The sequence below is a fragment of the Eumetopias jubatus genome, unplaced genomic scaffold (assembly GCF_037043125.1).
Source record: "Eumetopias jubatus isolate StellerSeaLion01/CBP00866 unplaced genomic scaffold, mEumJub1_p1.0 scaffold_1, whole genome shotgun sequence".
Classification (NCBI taxonomy): domain Eukaryota; kingdom Metazoa; phylum Chordata; class Mammalia; order Carnivora; family Otariidae; genus Eumetopias; species Eumetopias jubatus.
Window position 1 is genome coordinate 4,734,342 of NW_028274807.1, and position 24,951 is coordinate 4,759,292.

General features: G+C 50.4%; 1 protein-coding gene across 3 annotated transcripts in view; it reads right to left on the minus strand.

Annotated features, from left to right (window-relative positions):
- Positions 1–5,293: 5,293 nt before the first annotated feature.
- MX2 (MX dynamin like GTPase 2) overlaps positions 5,294–24,951 on the minus strand; it is a 29,421-nt gene continuing 9,763 nt past the window's right edge. For all 3 annotated transcript variants that reach the window (XM_028126470.2, XM_088023796.1, XM_088023801.1), the window contains 10 exons: positions 24,225–24,379; positions 22,104–22,242; positions 17,187–17,385; positions 14,753–14,831; positions 12,582–12,704; positions 11,929–12,070; positions 10,915–11,073; positions 10,378–10,454; positions 8,862–9,116; positions 5,294–7,583 (listed from right to left, as the gene is read on the minus strand). In XM_028126470.2, coding sequence (XP_027982271.1) covers positions 7,353–7,583; positions 8,862–9,116; positions 10,378–10,454; positions 10,915–11,073; positions 11,929–12,070; positions 12,582–12,704; positions 14,753–14,831; positions 17,187–17,385; positions 22,104–22,242; positions 24,225–24,379 — 1,559 coding nt within the window. In that variant the 3' untranslated portion in view covers positions 5,294–7,352. The remainder of the gene's footprint in view (positions 7,584–8,861; positions 9,117–10,377; positions 10,455–10,914; positions 11,074–11,928; positions 12,071–12,581; positions 12,705–14,752; positions 14,832–17,186; positions 17,386–22,103; positions 22,243–24,224; positions 24,380–24,951) is intronic.

Sequence of the window (24,951 nt, forward strand, 5' to 3'; positions counted from 1 at the left end):
TCCGAGGACAGGCTCTGATCCTACAGACAGTGTCCTCAGATGGCCCCGGGGGAATTACCCTAAGCATCTCCTCCCCGATCTCGCGTTTCCCAGACAACTCGGTTACATTCTCAGTTTCTTTTCTTCTTCCTAGAGAGCGGAAACGAAAGTCTTTCGAGCTGGGGGAGGGAGGCTGGAAGAGGAGGGGGCGAGGCCGGGAGGATGAGGAAGGAGCGGAACCGGAGGAGGACGGGTGGCGCCGCTGGAGGCTCTCTGGCCCGGGTTCCTCTCGCAGGTGCTGCTCCGCCTGGACGCCGTCCTGCGGGGGCGGGGGCGGAGGGGGCGGGGCGGAAGGGGCGGGGGCGGAGGGGGCGGAGCCAGAGGAGGGAGCCGTCCTGGGAGGAAGAGGGACGGCGCGGGTGGAGGCTCTCTGGGCGGGGCTCCGCTCGGATGTCCAGCTCGGCCTGGACGCGGTTCTGCGGGTGTCCGGGAGGGGGAGGGGGAGGGGGAGGGGGAGGGGGCGGGGGTGGAGAGGGGGGGAGGTCTCGGGGTGGGGGGCGGCGCTCGCGGGGCGTCTGACGCCGTCGGGGCCGAAGGGCCGAGCAGTGCGCCCCCGCGCAGCGGCCTTTCTCCGCTGCCCGGAGCGTGAGTGTTCTTTGCCCCGTTTTGTTTTCTCCTCCGTAGACCCGCGCCATGGATTCGTGCTTCTCGAAGGAGGGGCCGGCAGCATTGGCTTCCCCTGGAAGCTTGTAAGAACTACGGGGTCTAGGGCCACCCCCAGACCACTGAATCAATCTGCATTTTCAGGGGATTCTCCAGGAACTGTGTGAAAGCTTCTTTTTCCGATAAGGGAGGCAGTAGCACCGTGACCTGCCTTCCCAGGACCTTTCCCAAAGGGCCTCTGGAAACTGGGAGCAATCTGTTCTTTCCACCAATTCTCAAATTGCAACCCAGGCCGCTTCATTCCTCCTCTGCCTGCGACTGGGCTCAGTATTTCATACTATAGAAAGTGGGATGCTTGCTTGGGCAGCCCATATAGAGTGTAGGAAGTGGAGAGACCCCCACACACTTGATCTTAGCCGAAAGGCCGAGAAACGATGTGACCCCCACACAGTATCTCTATTAAAAATGCCATCCCTTGGCTGTGGAGCATCCATGCCATATTAGCCCTGTCAGGTACTGGGCCAATTTCTTTACACGCCATCTCCAATAGAGCAAGAATCAGTCAAATAGGAAGTGAAGGCTCAGAGAAGTGGACTCCTTTGCCCCAAATCACACAGCTAGTGAGAAATGGCGACTCCTTTCCACATTTTCGCTAGCCATCCTGTTCTCTGTGTTGCCTTTGCAAGCACCCGCCAGTCATCACTCATTGCTCCAAAAAACATTTCTAAAACGTCTGCGGTGTTCCAGGTACCATGACAGGAACAGGCTTCTGCACTGAAGAGGCACTTCCACACTGCCTGTCGATCACACTCACTTGGGCAGCTTTAAGAAAAATCCAGTCAATTCTACTTACAAAATGCCATCTTGATCCTGATAATTCTAGAGACCTTTCATTTGGGCTGCCATGTTGTGCTAACGTACCAGTATGTGACGTGGCAAAGAACTGATGTCTTTGGCCATGGCCACCAAGGGCCTGAGGCCTCTCCACAGACCGGTAAGTGAGCTTGGGGGCCGTAACGGTTTCCTGCAGCTGCTGTAACAAATCGCCACAAACTCAGTGGCTTACAACAACAGACACTTACTGTCTTACGGTTCTGAGGCCAGAAGTCCTCAGGGGACTTCTGTTTCCCACGGGGCTGAAGTCACAGTGTTGACAGGGCCACGCTCCCTCTAGAGACTGGACAGAATGCTTCTCCTTGCCTTGTCCGCCTTGAGAGCTGCATTCCTTGCTTGCCTTGGCTCACGGCCCCTTCCTCCTTCTCCAAAGCCAGCACGGTGCGTCTTCTGATCGGCTCCTTCTTTGCATTGGGTCTTGCTCCCCCTCCCTCTCCTGAGGACACCTGTGATGGCATCTGGGGCCCACCTGGATAATCCGGGCTCCTCTCCCCATCTTGAGGTCTTTAGCTTCCTCAGACCCGTAGAGACCCTTTCTCCATTTAAAGTAGCTGCCGCCCGGGGCGCCTGGGGGGCTCAGTTGGTTGAGCGTCGGACTCTTGATTTCAGCTCAGGTTGTGATCTCAGGGTCGTGAGATTGAGCCCCGTGTCGGGCTCTACACTCAGTGTGGCATCTACTTGAGATCCTCTCTCCCCCTTCCTCTGCCCCTCCTCCTGCTCAAGCTCTATAAATAAATAAATAAATAAAATCTTTTAAAAAAATAAAGTAGCTGCCAGCTGAGGAAGAAGGGCAAAACTTGGAGAAAGCAAGGGCCTTAATTTGGGGCCTCCAAATTGCAACTCTGGGAGCACATATTCCAGAGTAACCAGAAAAGTGTCCCACTCCAGTAGGGAAAGCAGGGCAGTTTTATGAGAAAGAATAAGGCAATCACGTGATTTAGATAAGGAAGAAAAAAACCCCGTGAGGGGCACCTGGGTGGCTCAGTCGTTAAGTGTCTTCGGCTCGGGTCATGATCCCAGGGTCCTGGTCAGCGGAAAGCCTCCTCCGCGGGAAGCCTGCTTCTCCCTCTCCCACTCCCCCTGCTTGTGTTCCTTCTCTCACTTTGTCTCTCTCTGTCAAATAAATAAAATCTTAACAAAACAAACAAACCCGTGAATTCAGTGCAAACCAGCTGAGCCACTTTTGATTACCAGCTAATCAATTTCTTTCTTAGTGCCCTCAAACAAAACTATTCCTGGTATGCGTTCGTTAACTCTTCTCTCTTCGTCGAGTTCATATCAGTAGTTTGTGGTCAAATGCCAGTCATCCTGTTGGATTTTATGAGCAACTGCTTGTAAAACAATTATGGATTCTGACCCAGTTCAAGAGCTCATTAGTTAGAAAGTAAAATGAAGCCTCAGCATGGAGTCCCTTGTGCGCAGAGATGTTCGTTCACACTCCCAGGTACCAGGGATTAGGGCCATTGTTCAGCCCATCACGGGAGTGAATCCTCCCCAAGCTGAGCCTCCAGCTAAGAGTGCAGGTGCCTGGCCCGCAGCTGGGCCTGCTCCATGAGACACCCCCTGGGAACCTGAGGTACCTGCTGAGGAGCATGTGAATCCCTGATCTCAAGAAACTGATAAGAAATTTCAGGGATAAAACTTGGGATAATTTGTTATGTAATGATAGATTACCAACACGCCATGTCACTGCGCACGACAAAAGCCACAGTAGGGCCTCACGGAGCAGAAACAAGATGGGAAATCTGGATTTGTTTATCCCACTTGTTGATACCTTTTCATGAATACCCTTTGGTCTCATCACTGTACCGTTGAGTGATGGGAACACACCTCCCTCCCCACAAGAGCACCTGCCACCCCTGAGCCATATCAGGGTAGCAGAAACACGGGGGCGTGGCTCCATGCCCCGGCCGCCCACCAGACGGCAATGACAGCAGATCTGACCAGCGAGGGGCTGTTCGGCAGCACCCAGGGGCAGGGGAGAAGGGAAGGTCCCACAGGGTAAGGGAAGCTATGGGAGACTGTACTCACACAGCGGTCAGACCATCTGTAAGAACAGAGCCTTTGCAGCCACCTGCCCAGGAAACCAACCTGTTCTCTGCAGCGACCAGCCCAGGTAGCCAGCCTGTTGTAAGTCAGACCGTAGGAAGCCCCACTGCTCTCTACCGACAGTCCAGAAAGCTAGACAGTAATCTCCATGACCATTAGCTCCAAATGACTAGGGTTTACTTAATAACTGACAGATTCCCTAATTCTTTGTCCCTATTCCTGATTTCGGACCAACCAGAGAAAGCCGAATATAGACCCCTAACCAGTCCCGTGGCACGCCTGCCTCTAGTTAGCCCTGCAGGCCTCCCCGGGCCACAGCCCCCTCCCGGCTCGGGAGCCTCCGGGGTTCCCACTGTGAAGCCTTGCCTCTCCTCTCCCCGCCCGGGGGCTCTGCCAAGCCCTCGGTGATGGCGGTTGACCTTGCAACAGTCTGGCTGAATAGCTTCCTTCTGCACTTGCTAGGAACAAAACCCCAGCCCCGCAGTAGCCGTGGAGGAGGAAACCGTCGTGTGCATGTGTGTGTGCGTGTGTGCGCGTGTGTGTGCGTGAGTGAGTGACCCGGGCGTAAGAAGGAAGAGCGGAGGACACGTCTGTTTCTTTACTCCCGTGTTTTGTTCAAGGAGTGTCCCCCGTGGATGTAGGGACGGGTGTGGCAACATCCAAATCCTGCCTCCCCTTCCCTCTGTCCGCGCGGCTGGACCACATTTCCCAGCCTGCCTTGCAGTTAGGCGTGGCCCGAGGCCTGAGACCCGCCTGCGATGACCGTGGGAGAAAGCGAGCGACACCGCTCAGGAGCCCGGCTCCCGGAAACCTCCCTGCAAACGCCCTACACCCTCTCTTTTCTCACCTGCCGGTCAGACACAGAGGGTCTGGTGGGGGCTCGAAGGCCCCGGCGATGGGGGTGCCCCAGGGACCGTGTGGCTCAGCACCCTGCCAGTTGGCCGTGGACGTCGGTGATGTGAGCGGGGAGCACCCTCTGGTTGTGCTCAGCTGCGGAGATGTGGCGGTGCTGTTGCAGCCGTGGGCTTTTTCTGATGGGTGCGCGGCCCGCTCTCAGCCCCGTGTTCCGCCCTGCTGGGAAGCCGGGTGCCGTGCGCCCCGGGGTGGTCCCCAGAAGCTAGGTGCCGCGCTAAGCCCCGGAGCCTGGGACCGTGCCCTGATTTGTTAGTATCATCTCTGCAGATGTCATTAAGTTATGGATCCCGAGATGAGGTCGTCCTGACTCAACCTGACGACTGGTGTCTAGAAAAGAGAAAGAAAGGCGGAGGACGTGGGCCTGGGAGACACGGAGAAGGCCGATGAAGACCGGGCACAGGCCGGCCATTGCAGGTGCCAGGCCCGGACCGCCCAGGATGGCTGCAACCACCCGCATCTGGGGGAGCGGCCTGGACACCTTCTCCCTCCGCTCCAGTGGACGTCAGACCTCAAGCCTCCAGAGTGTGAGAGAACAGACTTCTGTGTGAAGCCATCCAGTTCCTGGTACTTCCCTGCAGCAGCCCCAGGACTCGGGGACGCCAGGCCTGAGCGCATTCCCAAGGTGTGGGCACCTGGGCTTGGGGTCGGTCCCGAGGTAACAGATGAGAAGCTCTGGCCGATGCTCTGTTGTGTGTGTGTGTGTGTGTGTGTGCCCGCATGCGTGCTTGCACTTATGTGTGAAATGGGGAAGCTTTGAATATGCAATTAATGGAACAAATATTAGATATCAGACTTTATTTTTCTCAGACTTTATTTTCACAACAGCATCTATACTTTAAAGGTTAAGAAGACAGCAAAGGGAACAGGGACAGTGGGTCTTCTCAGCTATTTGTGTATGTGACGCAACTCATAAAATGAGGAGGAAAGTCCAAATTACAAAAGAAAAAAGAAAAGTAAAGGACACCAAAACTAAGACCAATGTTTTCTCTTTCATACGCTCTTTTCATAACCATCACTTTCAATATTGCAAATGTTCCTCAAAATCCGGGACACTTTACAAGGTTCCCAGCTTTTGCCACTTCTATTCAAGGTACTATCAGAAGAGGAACCCAGCGAGGTAATGAAACGAAAGGCATCCAGATTGGAAAGGAATAAGTACAATTACCTCTGTTCACAAACTGTATGACTTTATATGTGGAAAACCACAAATATTCAGCAAAAAAAACCCCGAAAATGAAAAACAAAAACCTGTTAGGACTAATGAACAAATTCAAGAGTACCAAGATACAAAATTAACACATGAAAGACAGCTGCATTTCTGGTCCCTAACGATGAACGATCTGAAAAAGAAATGAAGAAAAACAGTTCCACTTGCAACAGCATCAAAAAGAATAAACTACTTAGGGATTAAGTTAATCAAGGAAATGAAAGCCATACTGAAAACTATAAAACATTGCTCGAAGACATTAAAGGAGACATAAATACATGGGAAGACATCCAGTGTTCGTGGATTGCAAGACTGAATATTGTTAAAATGCAAATACCACCCAAAGTGACCTCCAGAGTCAATGCAATCCCTGTCAAAATCCCAATGACATTTTTTGTAGAGAGAGAAAAACCCACCGTAAGATTCACGTGGAATCTCAAGCTACCCCGAAATGGGCAAAACAATCCTGAAAAAGAAGAAGGAAGCTAAAGACTCACACTTCTTTCTTTCAGAACTTACTACAAAGTTACCATTATCAAAACAGTGTGGTACTGGCCTAAAGACAGACACAGACCCATGGACTAGAAATAAGAAATAAATGCTTGCGTATATGGCCAAATGATTTTTGATGGGGGTGCCAAGACCAGTGGGGGAAGGATGGTCTCTTCAGCAAATGGTGCTCGGAACACTGGGCGTGCACCTGCAGAACAATGAGGCTGGGCTCGTCTGACGCCACGTAACACCTGCCTCACAGAGCATCAGAGAATGGCTGTTAGAGCTGGCTAGTAGGGCTTTCGAAGGGAAGGCTGCTCTGCGGACCTAGAGAGTAAGGGAGAAGGAGGTGTTTGATGGAGAGGAAAGACTTGTTGGCATTTTTGAACACCTGCTTTGGGACAGGTTTGTTTTGTAGAAATGGTTTCACTTAACCCCCCTAAAATTCCTCTGAAGTAGGTATTGCTTAGCATGACGAAGAAAATAAAATTAGGCGTAATCCTCCAATCTAGAGATGGCCGCCGGTGTGAACCTCTACATTAAAAAAAAAAAATGCTTTTCCTGGGGCGCCTGGGTGGCTCAGTCAGTTAAGCATCTGCCTTCAGCTCAGGTCATGATCCCAGGGTCCTGGGATCGAGCCCCGCATCGGGCTCCCTGCTCAGCGGGGAGCCTGCTTCTCCCTCTCCTGCTCCCCCTGCTTGTGCTCTCTCTGTGTCAGATAAATAAATAAAATCTTTTAAAAAATGTTTTTTTCCTTATTAAACTTCTCTTCAGGACTTAACGTAGCAACGGGAGCTCGTCACAGCCAGGGAAACAGTACACATTAAAATTGGTATCGCTCACGCTCGTTTCCCCTGGGGGCTGGAAACATGGCTACAGTCAACAACTGGGGGCTGTGGGGCTCAAGGACCGGAGAGCCACCTCCTTGGGGAGATCAGAGAAGGCCTCCTGGTGGAGGTGACAGCCCTGGGTGCATGTGGACTTCAGATACAAAGTCTGGTGCTGAGTGCAAATGCAGGACAGCAAAGGTGGATACAGGCGGCAACAGAAAAAGCTGGTTCCAAATGTGAAGCCACTTCTCGCATCCCCTTACAGTGAATGCACAGAAGAGAAAACCCAAAAGCATCGTTGCCCCTCCGTGGACCCGCCCCCTTTAATTGCAGAAATTATAGAGAGCGCGCCGCGCCTGAGCCAGCCGGTAGATCTTATCCTTAAGGACTCTCCTCTTGGCGGAGGTGTCGCCCTGTTCCTGAAGCAGCCAGGAATAGTGCTCTCTCTCCTGTAGTATCTGCATCATGGCTTTCTGTAAGCAACTGCCATACTCTTGGAGTAGGAAATACTGAATTATGAATGGGATCTGGTTGGCGAGACGTTTGCTGGTCTCCTGGAAGAGGGGATAAGAAGGGTCAGCTGGAGGGGCCTTGGCCTGTGGTTGCAGCAAAGCCTTGGGATTCTTGGATCCATGGGTAATTGCCTCGATAGGTCAATGGTCCCATCCACTCCACTGCAGTGGTCAGCACTGAGCTATGGGAAAGTTCTATCTGGGCTGCCTGAGTTCGACAACAGGCAGGTGTCCCCTCGGGTACTAAGAACCCACCTGGCAGGCTAGCAAACCCATAGCACACTTCTGGACATCCCAGCCTTCCTGGGAGCTCCGCCCCTCTCCTCCTGCACCCCCACCCCCACTCCACCTCCCCGGAGAGTCCTCGGGGCCCTGCGACCCCCTGGCCCCTTCTGGGAGCAGATTGGGACCTACTTTAGTGGCCACCTCATTCCCTGTCTGCATAGGTAAGAAGAAGTTTGCCTGGCAGCTGGACCTCACATCTGGGTAACTACTTTCTATTCTGATTCAGGAAAGGTTTCAGGAGGAGCACCTGGGGGGCTCGGGGGGTTAAGTGTCTGGCTCTTGATTTCAGCTCAGGTCATGATCTCAGGGTCATGAGATCGAGCCCTGCATCGAGCTCCATGCTCAGTGGGGAGTCTGCTTCTGCTTCTCTCTCTCTCTCTCTCTCTCCCCCTCTCCTGCTCCTCCCCCTGCTCTTGCTCGCTCTCTCTTTCTCTCTAAAATAAATAAATAAATCTTAAAAAAAAAAAAAGGCTTCAGGAGGTTGGGCTTCTTTGCAGGTTAAAAGCTATTTTCTTTTCTATGCACCCCACATTTCTGTCCGTGGACAGAGGTTTGGAAACTCTGGAGGTGATCGGGTCACAGAATCTAGGGAAAGGAATTCTCGTTCCTATTTTGTGGAGCCGGTGAATTTGAGGCCGTTTGAGTCCTGAATGCCTTCTGAACATCAAGGAAAACTAAATGCTAACTAGTAAAGTTAATGCCTGTTGTATTTGGCTGTATTCTGATAACAGCAATTTTTTAATTCATGCAAAGCATAAAATATAAAGAACTTTGCAGGTGGAATTCATGCTTTGTCACATTAAAAACCTGATTCCCAAATTCCCAAATTAGTTAAAAGTTCCTAGACAGGGTTACAACTATATGTTGTAACAACAGGGTTATAACCATAAATGAGACAATATGTGAGCATTTATCACTGCAGAAGGGGCTTCATATCGAGTGGCGGCCCCTCCCTCCTTCCCAGGTGAAGCCGCTTCAATCAGAATGCCTGGGGTCTGCGGGGCCAGTAGCCCCGCCACCGACCTACGTGCTCACCCAGAAATACGCATTCAGGTGCATCCCAATCTCAGTGATGGACGACGCCGAAGACTGATCTTTTGAGAATGACAGTTTCAACTCAGGATTCTGCAAGGGCTTTCCCACTGGGTTAAAAACCTCTTTCCGGATTTGGTTCAGAACCACGCTGTAAATCTCGTCTTGACAATAAACCAGCTGCTCCATTTTGAACTGAAGTCGGATCAGATTTTCTGCTGTTTCTGCTTGTCTCGTTTTTATGTCTTCAATCTTGTTCTGGTTGGATAAGAAAGAGAAAACACGTGACTTCTTGGCTCCCCCTTGTTTTAAACATCGCAGGAAGTCCTATTATGTTGGGATGGTATTAAACATAATTTCAGGTCCAAGAAGGCCTCGAATTTACAGGGCGGCTCTGAGGATGCCCGCTGCACCCCACGCTGCCATCATCCTGTCTCTCTACCCTGCAGGGTCCTGCCCACTGCTCTGCTGCAGGTCCTCCCCTCTGCCCCGACCTCCCTTCGCTCCCACGTCACCATCTGCCTGCCTCCTCGATCGTGGTCTACTCTATGCTCCTACGTCCATCACTCTGGTCTCTCTAATCGGCTTGAATCCATGCACTCGAGAATGAATCTGCACCAGTGAACACAGTGGGGTAACAGCTTGACATCTCTGTTTCCCAGAAATCCCGTGACTTCTGCGTCACCCTTGCAGTCCGAGGCGTTCTGGGAAGGGAAGGGATGACGTGCTGGAGAAGAGCCCCTTCTTGGGGTCAGGAGCATGGGGGCGGGCGGGGGGCCAACCAGCGGGGCCTGGGAAGGACGGGCTGCTGGAGAAACGGTGAGCCAGGACCTGGCCTGTCCCCCACCCCCTGGTGAGGCACCCGAGGCCTCAGACGCAGCCCTCGGGAGAGATGGAGAGGTCAGAAGTCGGATTGAGTTTTTGACAACTGGCCAAAGGGCTAAAAGCAGACATTCGGTTGTTATGGGAAAATGGCAGAAATTCTCTTTCCTGCTCACCTGAGTTGTGGAATGAGATTCAGACCCACTGGCCCAGGCTTGGGCAGAGTAGGGTTTTTTATCTAGAGCCTGGGGATGGGGTGGGGGGGAACCAGGAACACCCCTGGTTCCCATCACTGGAAGGGAAATCAGAGCTGTTTCAGTGGAAACCAACATAGCTGCGACAATATTTTTAAGTCCCACTTAGAAAGATTTTGGAGTAGGACTAGCGGACAATTCCGTCCCTTGCAGTAGACAGAGATTCAAAGAACCGGGCCGTCACCAGCTATGTTCGGAGCATCACCGCGGAGCCTCCAGCCCGCCGTGCGGCGGAAGCTCCTCCAGACAGGGTGACTCGGCCGAGCGCTTCGTTCGTCCCTCGCAGGGAGGGCAGACTAGCCGCCACCAGCCCAGCCAGCCCTCAGCTGTAACCTTGGCCTCGGATTTCGAAACGACAGTAAAGATCCCACTTCTCTCAAAGGTTAGGCCCAGATAAATAGCCAGCAGGACAGGTGACTGGCAAGTAGACTGTGGCTGCTTACCTGGGCCATTTGATTGAGGTTGGAAAACTCACTAAAATGCCTCCGGGCTGCATCGGCAAACGTTTGCCAGACAATTTCTGACCAAAGAAAGAACAAAGCATCCGTAAATCGCAAGCAGGAATAAAACAGGTTAGAGACACAGGGAAGTTAAATCATGTCACGTGGACCCCATTCCAATGTTGATCTCCGCAGATCTATAGACCGAGAGAGAAGGAGGGGACAGTGCATTGTCCCACGGAGACACAGAGCCCCCCCCCACCCTGCCCGGGTCCTGTCCACTTGCTGTCCTTTCATGGAGTGTGTGTTCTCTCCGGGACTAGGGCCTGGCTATACCCCGGCATGGTTGGGTGGAGGGGAGGAACAGCCAGGCCACGCTCCTGTGCACTCTTGTCTTCCCTTCAAAACGGTCAAAGGAGATCTTCCTGCTCGGTTTGATAATTGCACCCCGATCCCTCCCTCTAAGGCACTGAGCCCTACAGAAGGTGGAAGGTACCGGGCTGGGCTGACCAAGTGCAAGGCACTAGGAGAGCTCCTCACCAACAGCCTTGTGCAGCATGGAGAGCGCGGGGTCTATCAGCTGTTCCATGTACTGGTGCACTATGGTCTTGAACGTCTTGTAGCTGACAAATCCAAGAAGCTCTTTGCCGCGATACTGCTTTTCATATATTGAGACTTCTTCGTGAATAATATTTTTAACTGCAGTATAAGACAAACCACCATGGTGAAGTCTAATGGTTCCACAAACATTTTACAAATAGAAACTTTTTTTTTTTATCGGAGCCTTGCTCACCCACGGTACCCCAAGGCACTATTTCTAAATGGAGTATTTTCATAATGAAAAAAAAATTATGGTCTGATAATGCCAGTTTAAGGAAAACTGACTTTTAAGAAACAAAATTGTTATCCTATGGAAACGTGTTTCAGTTGAGAGTCATCACCCTGAGAGACGAGCTTCGTGTTTGTAACTGGTAGAAAGCACTGGGTTAGTTCCACGAAAACAGAAACTTAAATATTATTACAGCACTTAACAGATCTCCCAAGAACACATCCAGACTACAGTTGAAGGAATCCTACCATGGACATGAACAGTGCTGTTTTTATCAAGTGCCAAAACAAAGATACAACACACACACACACACACACACACACACACACACACACACACACACACACAGACGCTCTAGGCATCTGGGCTCCAGCAGAAGGGAAACTGGAACTTCCTCAGGCATAGCAAGGAGATTCTTATCAAACCACTGACCTCTGCAGTCTTGCGTTAGGGGCGAAGAGAAGAACGCAAATGAGGTTAAGTAGAACTGTCTAGTCTCCAAACAAAGAAGCAAGAAGAAAGCTGGAGGTGGTAGAATTGTCTTTTGGTGAGGGCAAGGCTCCGCATCGATGGCTGGGAAGCAGTGATCCATTGCTAAGGGGCCCCGTGGTGTCTTGTGTGGGCATGTTCGGCTGTTTGCACACTTCTTCTGAGCCAGAAGTAGCCTCTCGTCTTGGTAAATATGACCCCAAGATGTTTAGGGGGAGACTTGTCCCAGGACTTACCTTTTTGGTTATTGGCTGTGAGTACAAGTAGCCAGCTTTCAAACTCCTCCCTGATTTTGTTATATAAGCGGGTATCTTTCTTCTTTACTTCTTCTTCTCCCTCTGTTAACTTTTCAATTTCCTGATTAAACACCTTAATTTTCTGAAAAATGGGATAAAATCATCAATCAGCGCTGTAATCACATTAAAGAGCTGGGACCTGCTTGGGGCTGCGGCGGGTGGTGTTGGGCAGCGGGGGGGAGGCTGCCAGAAATCTGGTCAGCCACCCAACCACTCCATCTCCCAGGCGAGACAAACGGCGGGCAGCTCCCTGCAAAACAGGGCTCCCGGCATGCCACGGGCAGGGACGCGTGGGGGCCATCTCAAGAGGTGCTGGGCCGGGCGCCTGTGTGGCTCAGTTGGTTAAGCGACTGCCTTCGGCTCAGGTCATGATCCCGTACTCGTGGGATCAAGTCCCACATCAGGCTCCCGGCTCAGCGGGGAGCCTGCTTCTCCCTCTGACCCTTTCCCCTCTCAAGCTGTTTCTCTCTCTCTCTCTCAAATAAATAAATAAAATCTTTAAAAAAAAAGAGGTGCTGGGCCACCAGGGAGGATGTGGCCATCTACAGGGATCTGGGTGCCTGAGGGTCACAAGGATCCCCAGTCATCCTCACCTCGATCAGAAAGAACATTCTATCCGCTTCATTGCTGGGGATGCTGTCTCCACACTGGTGCAGTTCCTCTGTCGCCCTCTGGTGGCTCTCCTTTATTTGCTTTTCTAACAACGGGAGTGATTTCTGAACAAAATAAGAGCAAACAATGAAACTCTGCAGCTTGATGAAATTGGCCGACGGGTCTCTTAGATACATGGGCGGAATCCCATGTGAAAGCTTTCAAGGGGATCCGGAATCTCTATTATTGTGTGAAGCTTGTTAACACGGACACCTGTTAAAGAGCCCAAGGATGGCTTTGCATGCAATGGGTGTGCACCACAGCCTGAATGACCTCGTGTAGAAATTTGCTGTTTTGTTAATGTCATTGGCGTGGGAGTGGGGCGGAATCAAGAGGTGGCCAGGTTTTGGTTTGGCTTGGTGCTCTGTATTTAGAGAACAAGTAAGGGCACCTGGGTGGCTCAGTTGATTAAGCATCCAACTCTTGGTTTTGGCTCAGGTTGCGATCTCAGGGCTGCGAGCTCGAGCCCCAGGCCCGCCTCTGCACTCAGTGGGGAATCGGCTTGGGATTCTCTCTCCCTCTCCCTGTGCCCCTCCCTGCCGCTTACTTAAAATAATAGAATCTTTAAAAAAATTTTTAGAGAACAAGTACACTTGAATGTAACGTAAGCTTTCTTTAGTAAAATGTTCTGTTGGTGATCATTTGGGTGTTACAAACTGATAAACGGTGCTACGGTAGAGGGTATGTGTTGGATATCGGTGTCAGGCTGGGTATAGTCCTAACCAATCAGCGGTGCTGATGCTAAGGAAGGGGAGGAGAAGGAAGGACATCGAGAGGCACCACGGAGAGGGCTGTCTTTGGGCCAAATGCCGTTCTGCACCCCCCACATCTCAGTTAAGCCCCACGCTGCAGGACAAAGCACATGGCGTTACTGTCTCTTTGATTTACGAGAGAGGAACCTAAGGCTCAGAGAGGCAAATTGCCTGATCCTGTCACCAAGCGAATTAAGTGGTGGAGTCCTAGTGCACGTCCTGCCCCCCGCCCCCCGCCCCCCCCCAGCCCGCGCAGGTGGACGTGAGGCCTGAGGGGCCAGCGGCCCCAGCGTCTGCTTCGGTGAATGGGAACACTGCAGCCAGGCAGGAGGAGTGCGTGGGGGCTTAAAGGCAGTTTGTGGATTAGCATCCCAAGCCCGGGCAAGATGCTGACGAAGGCGGACGACACCAGAAGTAGTAAGGTCTCACAGGGGCTTTGGTTTGGTTTTGTTTTGTTTTCAGGCAGTTTGAATCTATGGTCAGAAATGTATTCAATTTTTTCCTGATGTTTCAAGTGATCATTATCATAAGGGTCTTGTTATGAATTTTAAAAAGTAACTTAGAATACCACAAATGTACAACTAAAGTTTTAATGTAAAATATTTAAATGCTGAGAAATATATCATCAAAAATAGTTATCAAAACGCAATGTCTTTTCGCAAAAACAAAGCTTTTGTCAATGAGACGGGGCTGTGTCCTTTAGACAGGGGTATGTCTTTCGGAGCCCTCTTGTGCAAATGAAGGGGGTTCCACTGGAATCAGGGCTCCTCAAAGTATGTTTCCCGGACCACCTGGGAAGTTACAAGTGCAAATTCATTGCCTCCTACCCTCTAGATTTACCAACTCAGAAACGTGAATTGGGACCCAGGAATCTGAATTTAAATAAGCTTTCCAAGTGACTCTTGTGTGCAGTTTGAGAACCACTGGCCCCTTCCAACCAAATGTTCCTGGAGTATGTGTTTCCTGGCTTGGAAGAATTCATTGCTTTTGTCTGGCAGGCCGGTAAAATAATTGACTGTTTCATTTTCAAGGTCGACAAAATGTTAACCTCTTGCAAAAGGATACATTTGCTAAGTGCCTGTTCATTCCTTTTACCCTTCTAAAGTGGCTTATCATGTTCCTCCTTCCCTTGTTGCTTCCCCCAAATTGACGGATTCAGCAATTGCTTCAACATTACACGGCTGTTGCTTCCAGGTTTTGGAAGCTCTGCTAGGAACCTCTGACCATGAGCGATTTGGTTTCCAGAGCGTGCTTGTCTGCTGGCTTGTATGGGCAGCTCGGGGGTGCCGTAGCCATCTCATGATGGAGGGACTTGGGTAGGCTGTAATTTTTACAACTCGCAACCCAACCTGTTGACTCACATTGATGTGCAAGATGAGCTCATTGGTCAGTCTTTCTGCCAGACAGGGCACCGTAGCCTTTCCTTCCTCCAGGAGAGCTCTGAGACAAGACAGAACACACAGGCGTTCAGAAAGGACCCTGGTTATCAATACTGTCAGGAAAACCTCGCTGAAATGGAGGCAGGAGGCCAGAAGGGGGAGCTCCCATGCCATACCGTGGTCTAAGAAGTGTCCATTCCCCACCCAGCAGAAGCCTCCTCAACAGGAGAGAATCATCAGCTTTGGGCCCCACAAAAAAGGATGTGCACCGTCTCTCCTACAAGCAATCCACCACACTTGCAATTCAGCCAAAGAAAAACTGTCAGCACCCTGAACGCTTGTCTTTCTCCAATGGACTGAGTTCAAAACAACCCAACTTCTCCTTCTTCTCCATAAAATAATGTTCCTCTCCTTTATTTGTTGGACTTGCCTATGGTTTTGCCATGACTCGCTTACCCCAGATTGCAATTCTCTGTGTTTCCCAAATAAATTCGTTTTTGCTGGAAAAAGAACTCACTGTTTTATTTCTAAGGTTATTCGACAACCTATACGATCATTTTTCCTATTCTGGGCTTTATTAAGTGTCAGCTCCCTAGGGTGACACAGGCCATCAGAAAGCCAAGGAGTGCATAGAAAGACAGTTGCTAATTATGGGGTGAGCCCAAACCCAAGCAAGCAGGGTGCTAGAAAGGTTACATTTATTTTCTCTTTTATTATCTCAATAAACTCATGAGGTAAGTCGTCTTTTTACCTACAGAAAAACAAAACAAACTTAACTTCATAGAGAATAAATGACTTACCCAAACTAGTATTTTATTTCTTGTAACAAATAATTATTTCCGAATAGCCAAATCAGTCTTAATAAAGAAAAAAAAGCTGGAGGCACTATACTTCCTGAGTTCAAATATATACTACAAAGCTACAGTAATTAAAACAATACGGTGCTTGCATAAACACAGACGTACAGACCAACAAAACAGAACGGTGAGCCCAGAGACAAACCCACGCACATGCAGTTAACTGGTCTTTGACAGAGGGTCGAGGATACAATGGGGGAAGGGTAGTCTCTTCACCGAATGATGATGGGAAAACTGGACAACCACGTGCAAAATAATGCGACTGGATCCATATCCTACACTATTAAACAAAAGTCTAATTAAAGCTTGACTGTAAGAGGCGCCTGGGTGGCTCAGTCCGTTGAGCGTCAGACTCTTGATTTCCGCTCAAGTCTTGATCTCAGAGTTGTGGGACCCCACATCAAGAGCCCCACACCAAGCTCTGCGCTGAGCGTGGAGCCTGCTTCTCCCTCTCCCTCTGCTTCTCCCCCCTCTCGTGCTCTCTCTCAAATAAATAAATAAATAAATAAATAAGTAAGTAAGTAAGTAAGTAAGTAAGTAAATAAAATCAACCTTGGGGGGGGAAACTCTTAGAAGAAAACATTCGGGAAAATATTCATGATATTGATCTTGAAAATGATTTCATGGATGTGACACCAAAAGCACAGGCAACCAAAGCAAAAACTGGTAAGTAGGGTCCTACCTTGAGGACATTACGCTGAGTGAAATAAGCCAGTCCCAGAAGAGCAGATACTGTCTGATCCCACTTACATGATCTGGCTACACTGGCCAAACTCACAGAACCAGAGAGTGGAGTGGCGGTTGCCAGGTGTGTGGGGGACGGGAAATACGACCTGCTAATCAACAGGGGTGACATTTCAGTTATGCAAGATGAAAAAGTTCTACAGGTGGCTGGTCAGCCTTGTGCCTGTAGTTAACAAGATGGTATTGTGCACTTAAACATTTGTTGAGAGGGCTGATCTCATGTTAAGTGTTCTTACCCCAATAAAATTAAATTTAAAAAAAATTTCAAATGGTGCTTACTAAGTGGCAGGCACAGTTCTAAGGGTTTTACAAATACTAACGTGTTGAATCCATGAATAACTGATTTTAAAGGCACAGCAAGGATCAGTAGCTAGCCCAGGGCCACACACCAGGCTGCAGAGTGTTTGCAGAGTGTGTGTTATGTACATGAATCCAGGAAGGATCCCACAGGACCATTATTCCAGCTCTGCTCTGAGTGTTTCTCATGCAACAGGTGAGTCCCTGCCCACGGGCCCTCAAGGATTTCCACTCGGATGCAGGACGACAAAGCACGTCAATGCACTTTTCTCGTCCAAGACTTTGCTTTCCCAAGGACCTTGAGTGGTGGTGTTCACAGTGTGGTCCCTGCCCCGGTAACATTGACCTCTACTGGGAATGTGATAGAAACACACATTCTTGGGCCCCGCCCAGACCCGGGGTGAACACAGACATGGTCTACATTGATCTCTATCACTTGGCCACCATCTTGGCCACTTCTGGAAGGCAGGGCTGGCTTCCACAGAGGGTAGTCCTGGGACGGCCCTAAAGAATCTCACCTGAAATACGGATGTGCTTGGAAGAACATTATTTCTTTCTTGGTTGCCTCGGCCAGGCTCAGCTTGTTGCTGATCTCCTCCTGCCCCCGGCACCTCACGATCATGTAGCCCTTCTGCAGACGGTACGTGAGGTTCTGCGCCACTTTCACGACCACGTGTTCGGTACCCTTGTCCACGAGATCTGGTTTGGTCAGGATTCCTGGGAGAGGAGTAGCCAAGGACAGTGGAAAAAGTCAGTTTTCTCCTCACACACACGTGAATGCTGCTAGGCTCTGGGATCCTTCCTCGGCCAGGACCTGGGAAGCCTTCTGGAGCTCTGGTGGCGCAGGGCCTGAAACCCCATTCACACATTCCGTCGCCACCCCTCTTATCCGCGTCTTTATTTGCTCTCCCACTCACTCAATTCAGTCATTTCCTTGTGTAATTTATTGAACAGACATGTCTGCATCGTCAGGACGGGCTCCACCGTGTTCCCTGAAACGGATCATTCCCTGCTGGACGGACAGTCTGGGTCCCCCTCTAGTGTCTCCCGTCACAGACTCACTCTGCCCTCTTCCTGTGGGTGGGGGCCTCCTTGGACAGCATCCTCCCTCCCTCCCTCACCCCCTGCTGCCCCCACAGCCTCCCACTTAGATTGGATGGAACGCTTTGAATTCTGAGTATCGACTTCCACTCATGTTCTTGGGGTGTCAGATAGCCACTGCATCTTTCTGTCTATTTAGGGTGGAAACCTAATGTCATCTCCTACTCTCTTTGCAGGTTGTTTTCAATTTGTGGTTCAGTCTGACCATCTGGCTTATCATTTCCTGAAACTTTCCTGGCATCTAAGCAGTTGAATTTCTCTCTGTTCTACCTTCTTATTACCAAAGGTGGTCATCAAGAGTGTATCCTGGGCACCTGGGTGGCTCAGTTGGTTAAGCGACTGCCTTCGGCTCAGGTCATGATCCTGGAGTCCCAGAATCGAGTCCCACATCGGGCTCCCTGCTCAGCAGGGAGTCTGCTTCTCCCTCTGACCCTCTTCCCTCTCGTGCTCTCTGTCTCTCATTCTCTCTCTCTCAAATAAATAAATAAAATCTTAAAAAAAAAAAAAGAGTGTATCCTTATACTCAATAAAAGGTCTGTGTGCGCGCAGATCTTCATGTTACTAAGGGAGCCGACAGGCCGCTGAACCTACGCTGGCACCTTCCACAGGCAAAGGAGAGGACCCTGCACCAGGAGGGACAACAACAGCCATGAAGACCCCTCCCTGGAGCCAGCAGTCATCCAGGGAAGGCTAGATCACTGAACTGTAGTCTGAGAAAAAGTAGGAAGAAGGAGTGAGGTTTGCAATGAGAACTCTCCCTTGCTGGGAAGAGAGTGCCTTCTCACCCAGTGCCTGAGTCTGAAGCCGCGAATCCACTAGGAAATACTCATGCCTCCAACGACAGCCTCAGTGCATGAGCATCATCCAGTGTCCCAACTCTTGGGCCATGGAGAAGGGCACTGTCAACAATGTTTCTTCTTTTTAAATTAACTCTTTCCTGAGTACATTACATATTCATATTGAATTTAAAAATGCTTATTAAGCCCACTGCTTTAGGTATTGAGAAAATGGCGGTGAACAAGATTGCCAAGTCCCTGATTTCGTGACAATCCCCTCACCTTCTAGTGGGTAAAAGCCAGATAAATTAGTCTAGTAATATACAAGCAATAAAGAAAAAGTATCTGATATTGAGAAGTGCTAGGCAGAAAATGAAAATCCGGTCATGTGCATGCAGGGGCGGATGGTGCCGTGTTGGGTTGGGTGGACAAAGAAGGCCTCTGGGAGGGCAGCGTTTGGCTGAGATCTGAATGAGAGGAAGGAGCCAGCCCTGTGAGGATGGAGGAAGAGCATTCCAGGCCCTGGGGATGACAGCTACGCTGGAGAGTTGTGGGCAAGGCAGAAGCGATGGGAACCACAATCAGAGAGGCATAGGCAGCCAGGTCACAGAAGGCTTTGTTGTCCAGGAAAGGGGTCCAGGGTTTATGTCTGTAAGGTGGGAACGTTAGCGTAGAAGCAGAGGAGGGGCCTGACTTTATTTACCCGCTTAAAGGCCAGTGGGGGGTGTGCTGTAGTGGGCAAGGTGAGCGCCCGGAGACCCAGTCGGAGGACATTTGAGTCATCCAGGCAAGAGATGATGGGGGCCTGGTCTAGTGGTGAGCATGGAGATGGAGAGGAGTGGACAGACTTGGTACAGTTTTGGAGACAGAGTCACGGGATTCCAGATGAATTAGACATGGACGCAGGGGAAGGAGGAGTGACCAGTACCCCGCACCTGATCCTTCCACTTCTATTTACCGTCCCTGTTGAGTGTCTGCGTTTCCTCCTGGGACAAAAACCCCCGAGGGACATTGCCTGTGTGTTCAGTGCTGAATCTCTAGATCCTGGAAAGGACCTACCACCTGGGGGTGCCCGTAATGTTTGTTGCATGAACTGAAGGTGAAGAAGTGTGTTTCCCATAGTGGTTCCTACCCCAAGCCTATTTTCCCCCCAGGGACGTCAGCAATGTCTGAGACATTTATGGATGTCACAACTTGGGAAAGAGGGGCTGCTACCAGCATCCAGTGGGTGGAGACCAGAGATGCAGCTGAATTTTCTATAATGCACCAGCTGGCCCTGCCCCCCGCCCAGATTTGGCTCTAGAGTGGGGCAAGCAGGTGCGGTGCTGTGAGTGAGGCGGAGAAGCCGTGGGAGGGAGGGGAACTGAGGCGGGGCGGGGTATCAGGAACTGTCTTTTGGTCGCATGACATCGGAGACATTTAATAGACATCCAGGTGGAGATGTCAAGCCTAGGGAGAGGTAAGGGTTACAAATTTAGATCAAAGAGTAAGCTCGCCTAAAGAGCACGTGTTGATAGAGGGGAGGTCTCAGAACCAAGTTTTGAGTTTCCGACATTTAGGGGTCAGAGAATGGAAGAAACAACCAGACAAGACTAAGAATGTGACCTCGAGCGGCCAGTGAAGGAGGAGACGGAGCGCGGATGGTGAGCCAGGAGCCAGCGGGTTGTGTGTGACAGCAAAGGAAGGAGAGTTCGAGAAGGAGGGAGTGGTCAGCCGCCGGACTGGGTCTGAGGTGGAGAAAGATGGGGACAGAGAAGTGAAGGTGTGTGTCAGCATGGAGGGCATCGGCGACCTTACCAAATGGCATCTCTGTACCTTGGTGGCGATAGGAATCCCGCTGGGGCTGGCCGAGTGGGCAGTGTGCATCTAGTGGTTGCGGGGGAGGGGAGACCGGTCTCGCGGATAGCCTGCAAATGTACGGGCTCCCAGTTCTTTCTGAACCTTGGTATTATGTAAACCACTACTCTATTAGTCATCAGCCTTGTTCTATTTTCACCCTTTGGAAGTACTGTATAGGTAGGCATTCAGTTCTCTTTTTTAAAAAATGTGGCAAAATACACATAACTCGCGTGTGCAAGAGAATAATTCAACTAATGAAAATAGGATGTTTCCTCCTTCACGCCATCTTCGGTTATCCTGTTTTTAAAAATCGTGTATCTTTAAAAATTGTGGTAAAATCTACATCACATAAAAGTTACTGTTTTGGCCATTTTAAAGTGGATGGTTCAGCAGCATCCGGGATCCTCACGGCTGTGAACCGCCCCCACCCCCCCAAAGAGGATTCACTTCATCTTGCAGAACTGAAGCTCTGTACTCATCCACTAACTCCTGGTCACCCCCGTTCTATAAACATATTAATATCCAGATAGCTGACCCTACAAAACAGATGATGTCGCCTACTGTGGTCACCAGTGAGACAGCCTTCCTGACTTGGGATCGAGGGAGGGCAAAGAGCACGGAACTACAACGAGCAGTGACCCAAAGCCTGAGTGTTCTCTCTGGGTCAGTGTGTTGGGGATGCTTGCAGAAGTCGACAGCTAACAGGGCACGAGGGTGATCTAGCACAGAGTGAAACGTTATGCTTGACGTCTATGCCCCTCATATTCATTTCTATCCTTACTGGGAAACCAGGCATTTATTTTGGAAGAAACAGGAAAAGCAATTGTATGCCGAGTATGCATTTCGTCAGGGAAATGACCTGCAAAGTTTCAGGAGGGTCAACTCTCTGGGTAGGTGGAATGATTGGTGACGAAGTGATGTTGAGTGATGATATTACTAATAAAAAAATAGCAGCTCTCATTTGCTGAGAAAATACTACATGCATAGCCCTAAGGACCATTCTATATGATATTTCTTCATGGAATCCTCCCAACCACCCAGCACATAGGTGTGACTGTGATGCCAGTTCGTGGATGGAGACAGTGAGGCCAGGAGAGGTTAAATGTATTACCCAAGGTTAAGTAGCCAGTAAGCGCTAGAACAAGGATTCAAACCCAGACCATGTGTGCTTTTAAACCAAGTTCCCTGTAACAAGTCCCAGGGTGACTTTTTTTTTTTTAGAAGAAATTTAAGAGAACCCGGCTCCCCACGAAGACTTCTGCTTGAATGCCAATGCTGCAGACTCTCCCACCCCAACATCGGCCCGGTAGAATGTTCACTGGGGCCTGATGAAGGCCCTTTCCATGTACCAGCAGATCCCAAGACCTTTACCTGTGGAATGGTAGAGCGGATGCGCCGGTCACTTTCTCCTTTCCAGATAATCGTGGGAGAGCAGATAAGGCAGTTCTTGCCCCCGATCCAGAAGGGATTGTGAACGCAAATGAGGGCCAAGAGGAAGGAGGATGAAGAACCTCCAAATTCTGGCCACACCCCTCACCCTGACTGAGTCCCCTCAGTCACACACTGCCATCTGCAGCGTGTGAAGGCGCCCTGAGCCCATGGAGCTTCTGCGGGGAGTAGCACTTGTCTCTAATGGAGCTACATTCCGGAACCTTCTAAATATATAAGAAGTCTCCCCCTTCCTTCCTGTCCTCTGCAAGCTTGGTTCTGTCTTTTTACCTATGGTCCTGTCGCCGTCGGGGTCCACCTCCTGAGCCATGCTCAGCGCCTCTGTGGTGGCGATGTCCACGTTGCAGGGGACCACCACCAAGTTGATCGTCTGTTGCTTCTGGATGTACTTCTTGATGAGTGCCTTGATCTGATGCAAAAAAAAAAAAAAAAAAAAAATCACACAAAGGAAGAGCACATCTCTGGTCAACCAACAGCCCAGCTGGACAGGTGTGATTGCGAAAAGCCAATTTCCAAGAGCGTGACCCAGTTTTCGAACTTCTGGGCGTTGACTTGGCCAATCCCTTTCCTCGGACACGCCTGCCCCATCTGCCCTTTCTGGGTTCTCTGTTGATTTCCTACTTCCCTTCAAACCCCACCACTGGTATTTCTTCTTTCCAGCAGACTCTGATTCCTGTAGCCAGACTAGACCTCTCCTTCTTCTCCAAATCTCTCCTGTGATGCTTCTGAGATTCTGCCTTCTATTACAGTGTTTGTGTATGTGTCCTATGTGCCCCAGACGCCCAGGGGCACCTTTGTGACCTCTCACGTGTCAGCTCGGTATCTCCATGCCGAGTCCCACATGGGGCCCCAAAGTGGCAGGTGCTCAGTGCCTGCTACAATAGTATCTGATGTCAATAATATCTCTACATGTGTTCATTCCTAATACTAATGTCTTTTTCTGGAGTTTGTTCTTGGGAGGGGTCTAGCTCACTCAGATTAGAGAAATCCAATAAAATTTCTTAGAATCTGTAGGCAAAGAAAGATGTGGGCAACATAAGCCTTACATTTCAAATTTCAAAAATATTTTTCCCCATGGACAATACAAACCAACACGGAAAAGTCTGGCACCTAGGGACATATCTTTTTTTATATATATATATTTTGGTACAATTCACACATAGTTTTGCTCTCATGATGCCCCATAAAATTATTTTAAGTTGCACACAGAAAATAATACTGCATAGACACAAACAGGAAATTTGCATCACGTAAGCGCAGCCTAGCATCCTATAAACAATTAAGTGCTGGGGTCAAATAAAAATGATAAATACAAACAGGACCAGTTAGGTCTTAGCCATGGGAAAATTTCACTGAGTAAAGATATAATCAACTTCTGTAAGCGAGTTTATGGAATAAACTCACATTATGGGATAACGTTACAGCATAAATTCACGTTAAACGTGAATTGTCCTTAAGTTAAATGTCTCCTGTCGGTCTTTATCCGCTCTGCCACACCCTTGTGTAGCACCTGTTCTGCTGTAAGTGAACAGACCATCCAGGGTTCTCCAGCTCAGCACCGTGGGACAATTTGGGATGGACAGCTCTTTGCTGGGGCAGGGGGCAGGGCCAGCTGGTGCATTATAGAAAATTCAGCTGCATCTCTGGTCTCCACCCACTGGATGCTGGTAGCAGCCCCTCTTTCCCAAGTTGTGACATCCATAAATGTCTCAGACATTGCTGACGTCCCTGGGGGGAAAATAGGCTTGGGGTAGGAACCACTATGGGAAACACACTTCTTCACCTTCAGTTCATGCAACAAACATTACGGGCACCCCCAGGTGGTAGGTCCTTTCCAGGATCTAGAGATTCAGCACTGAACACACAGGCAATGTCCCTCGGGGGTTTTTGTCCCAGGAGGAAACGCAGACACTCAACAGGGACGGTAAATAGAAGTGGAAGGATCAGGTGCGGGGTACTGGGCATCAAATGCCGGAAAAGGTGGCATTTGGGAGAGCTCTGGAGGAAGTAGGGGAATGTGCCATGTGGAAATCTGGGCAGAGGGATGGAAGAGAAGGTGAAAAGCTGGAGTGCTCGAGGACCGTCGAGGACTCGGGTGTGGCTGGCGCAGGTGAGGAATGGGGCACAGTGAGAGATGTGGCCAATGAGCTAGTGGGGCCAGAGCACACTGGACGTTGGAAGCTTTCATGCTGATGGACGTGGGGCCACTGGAGAGCGTCGGGGAGTGACAGCTTCTGCCCCCTGTGCCCTGGGCACTGCTCCCCCAGTCTCCTCCCCAACCACTCAGAGTGAGGGCAGGGGAGGCGCTCCAGAGCCCCTGGGGCTGCTCGCAGAGACCTAGAAGTCCCCCCATCTTCAGCTTGGCCCATTCCCAAGTTCCAGAAAACTCACCTGCAGTCCAATGTCCTGGGGCTGGTTTCCCACAGGTACCCTGGTGATGCCAGGAAGGTCAATGAGGGTCAGATCCGGAACCTCAGGGGAGGTGACCTCCAGACTAATGAGCTCATGGCTGATGCTAACTCCGTTCCCAGCTATGGTGTTCTGGGCTGTAGAGGCCGAGAGAGGGGAAACCCAGGGTCCAGATTAACGACCCATCTGAGGAAAAGCAGTTGTAGGAGCCTCCGAGAGCCCCTGGTGCTCAAGAAACACTTCACAGAGGCCTGAGGAGTGGTCTCTGAGGCCCCTCGGGGGGGGGGGGCTGTTGAACACACAGACCCTCCGAAAGCCTGGAGGGAAGCATAACCACATGCTCACAATGGGATTACGGAGGGGTTCTGTTCTCTTTCTTTATGCTTTTTAATACTTCCCAGTGAGTGTTGTAGTGGCTTCAAATATGTCCACAAATTCTTCCACACTCTCCCCTCCAAAAGGTGAGCCCCCTTGCGCGGGGGGCTGGGTGTAGGGACCTCTGTCTAAAGACAGAGATGGCGGAAGTGACCGTGTGTGACCACCAGTAATCACACCGTGACCGCCGCCTACTTGCTCTCGCGTGGCTCACTCTGGGGGAAGCTCGCCGGCCTGTCCTGAGGACACCATGTATCTCTGCCGAGGTAATAGGGTTCAAAGACAGAAGAAATTTTTCTTTTTGAGCGGGCCTCGAGCTCTGCTGATGTGGCAG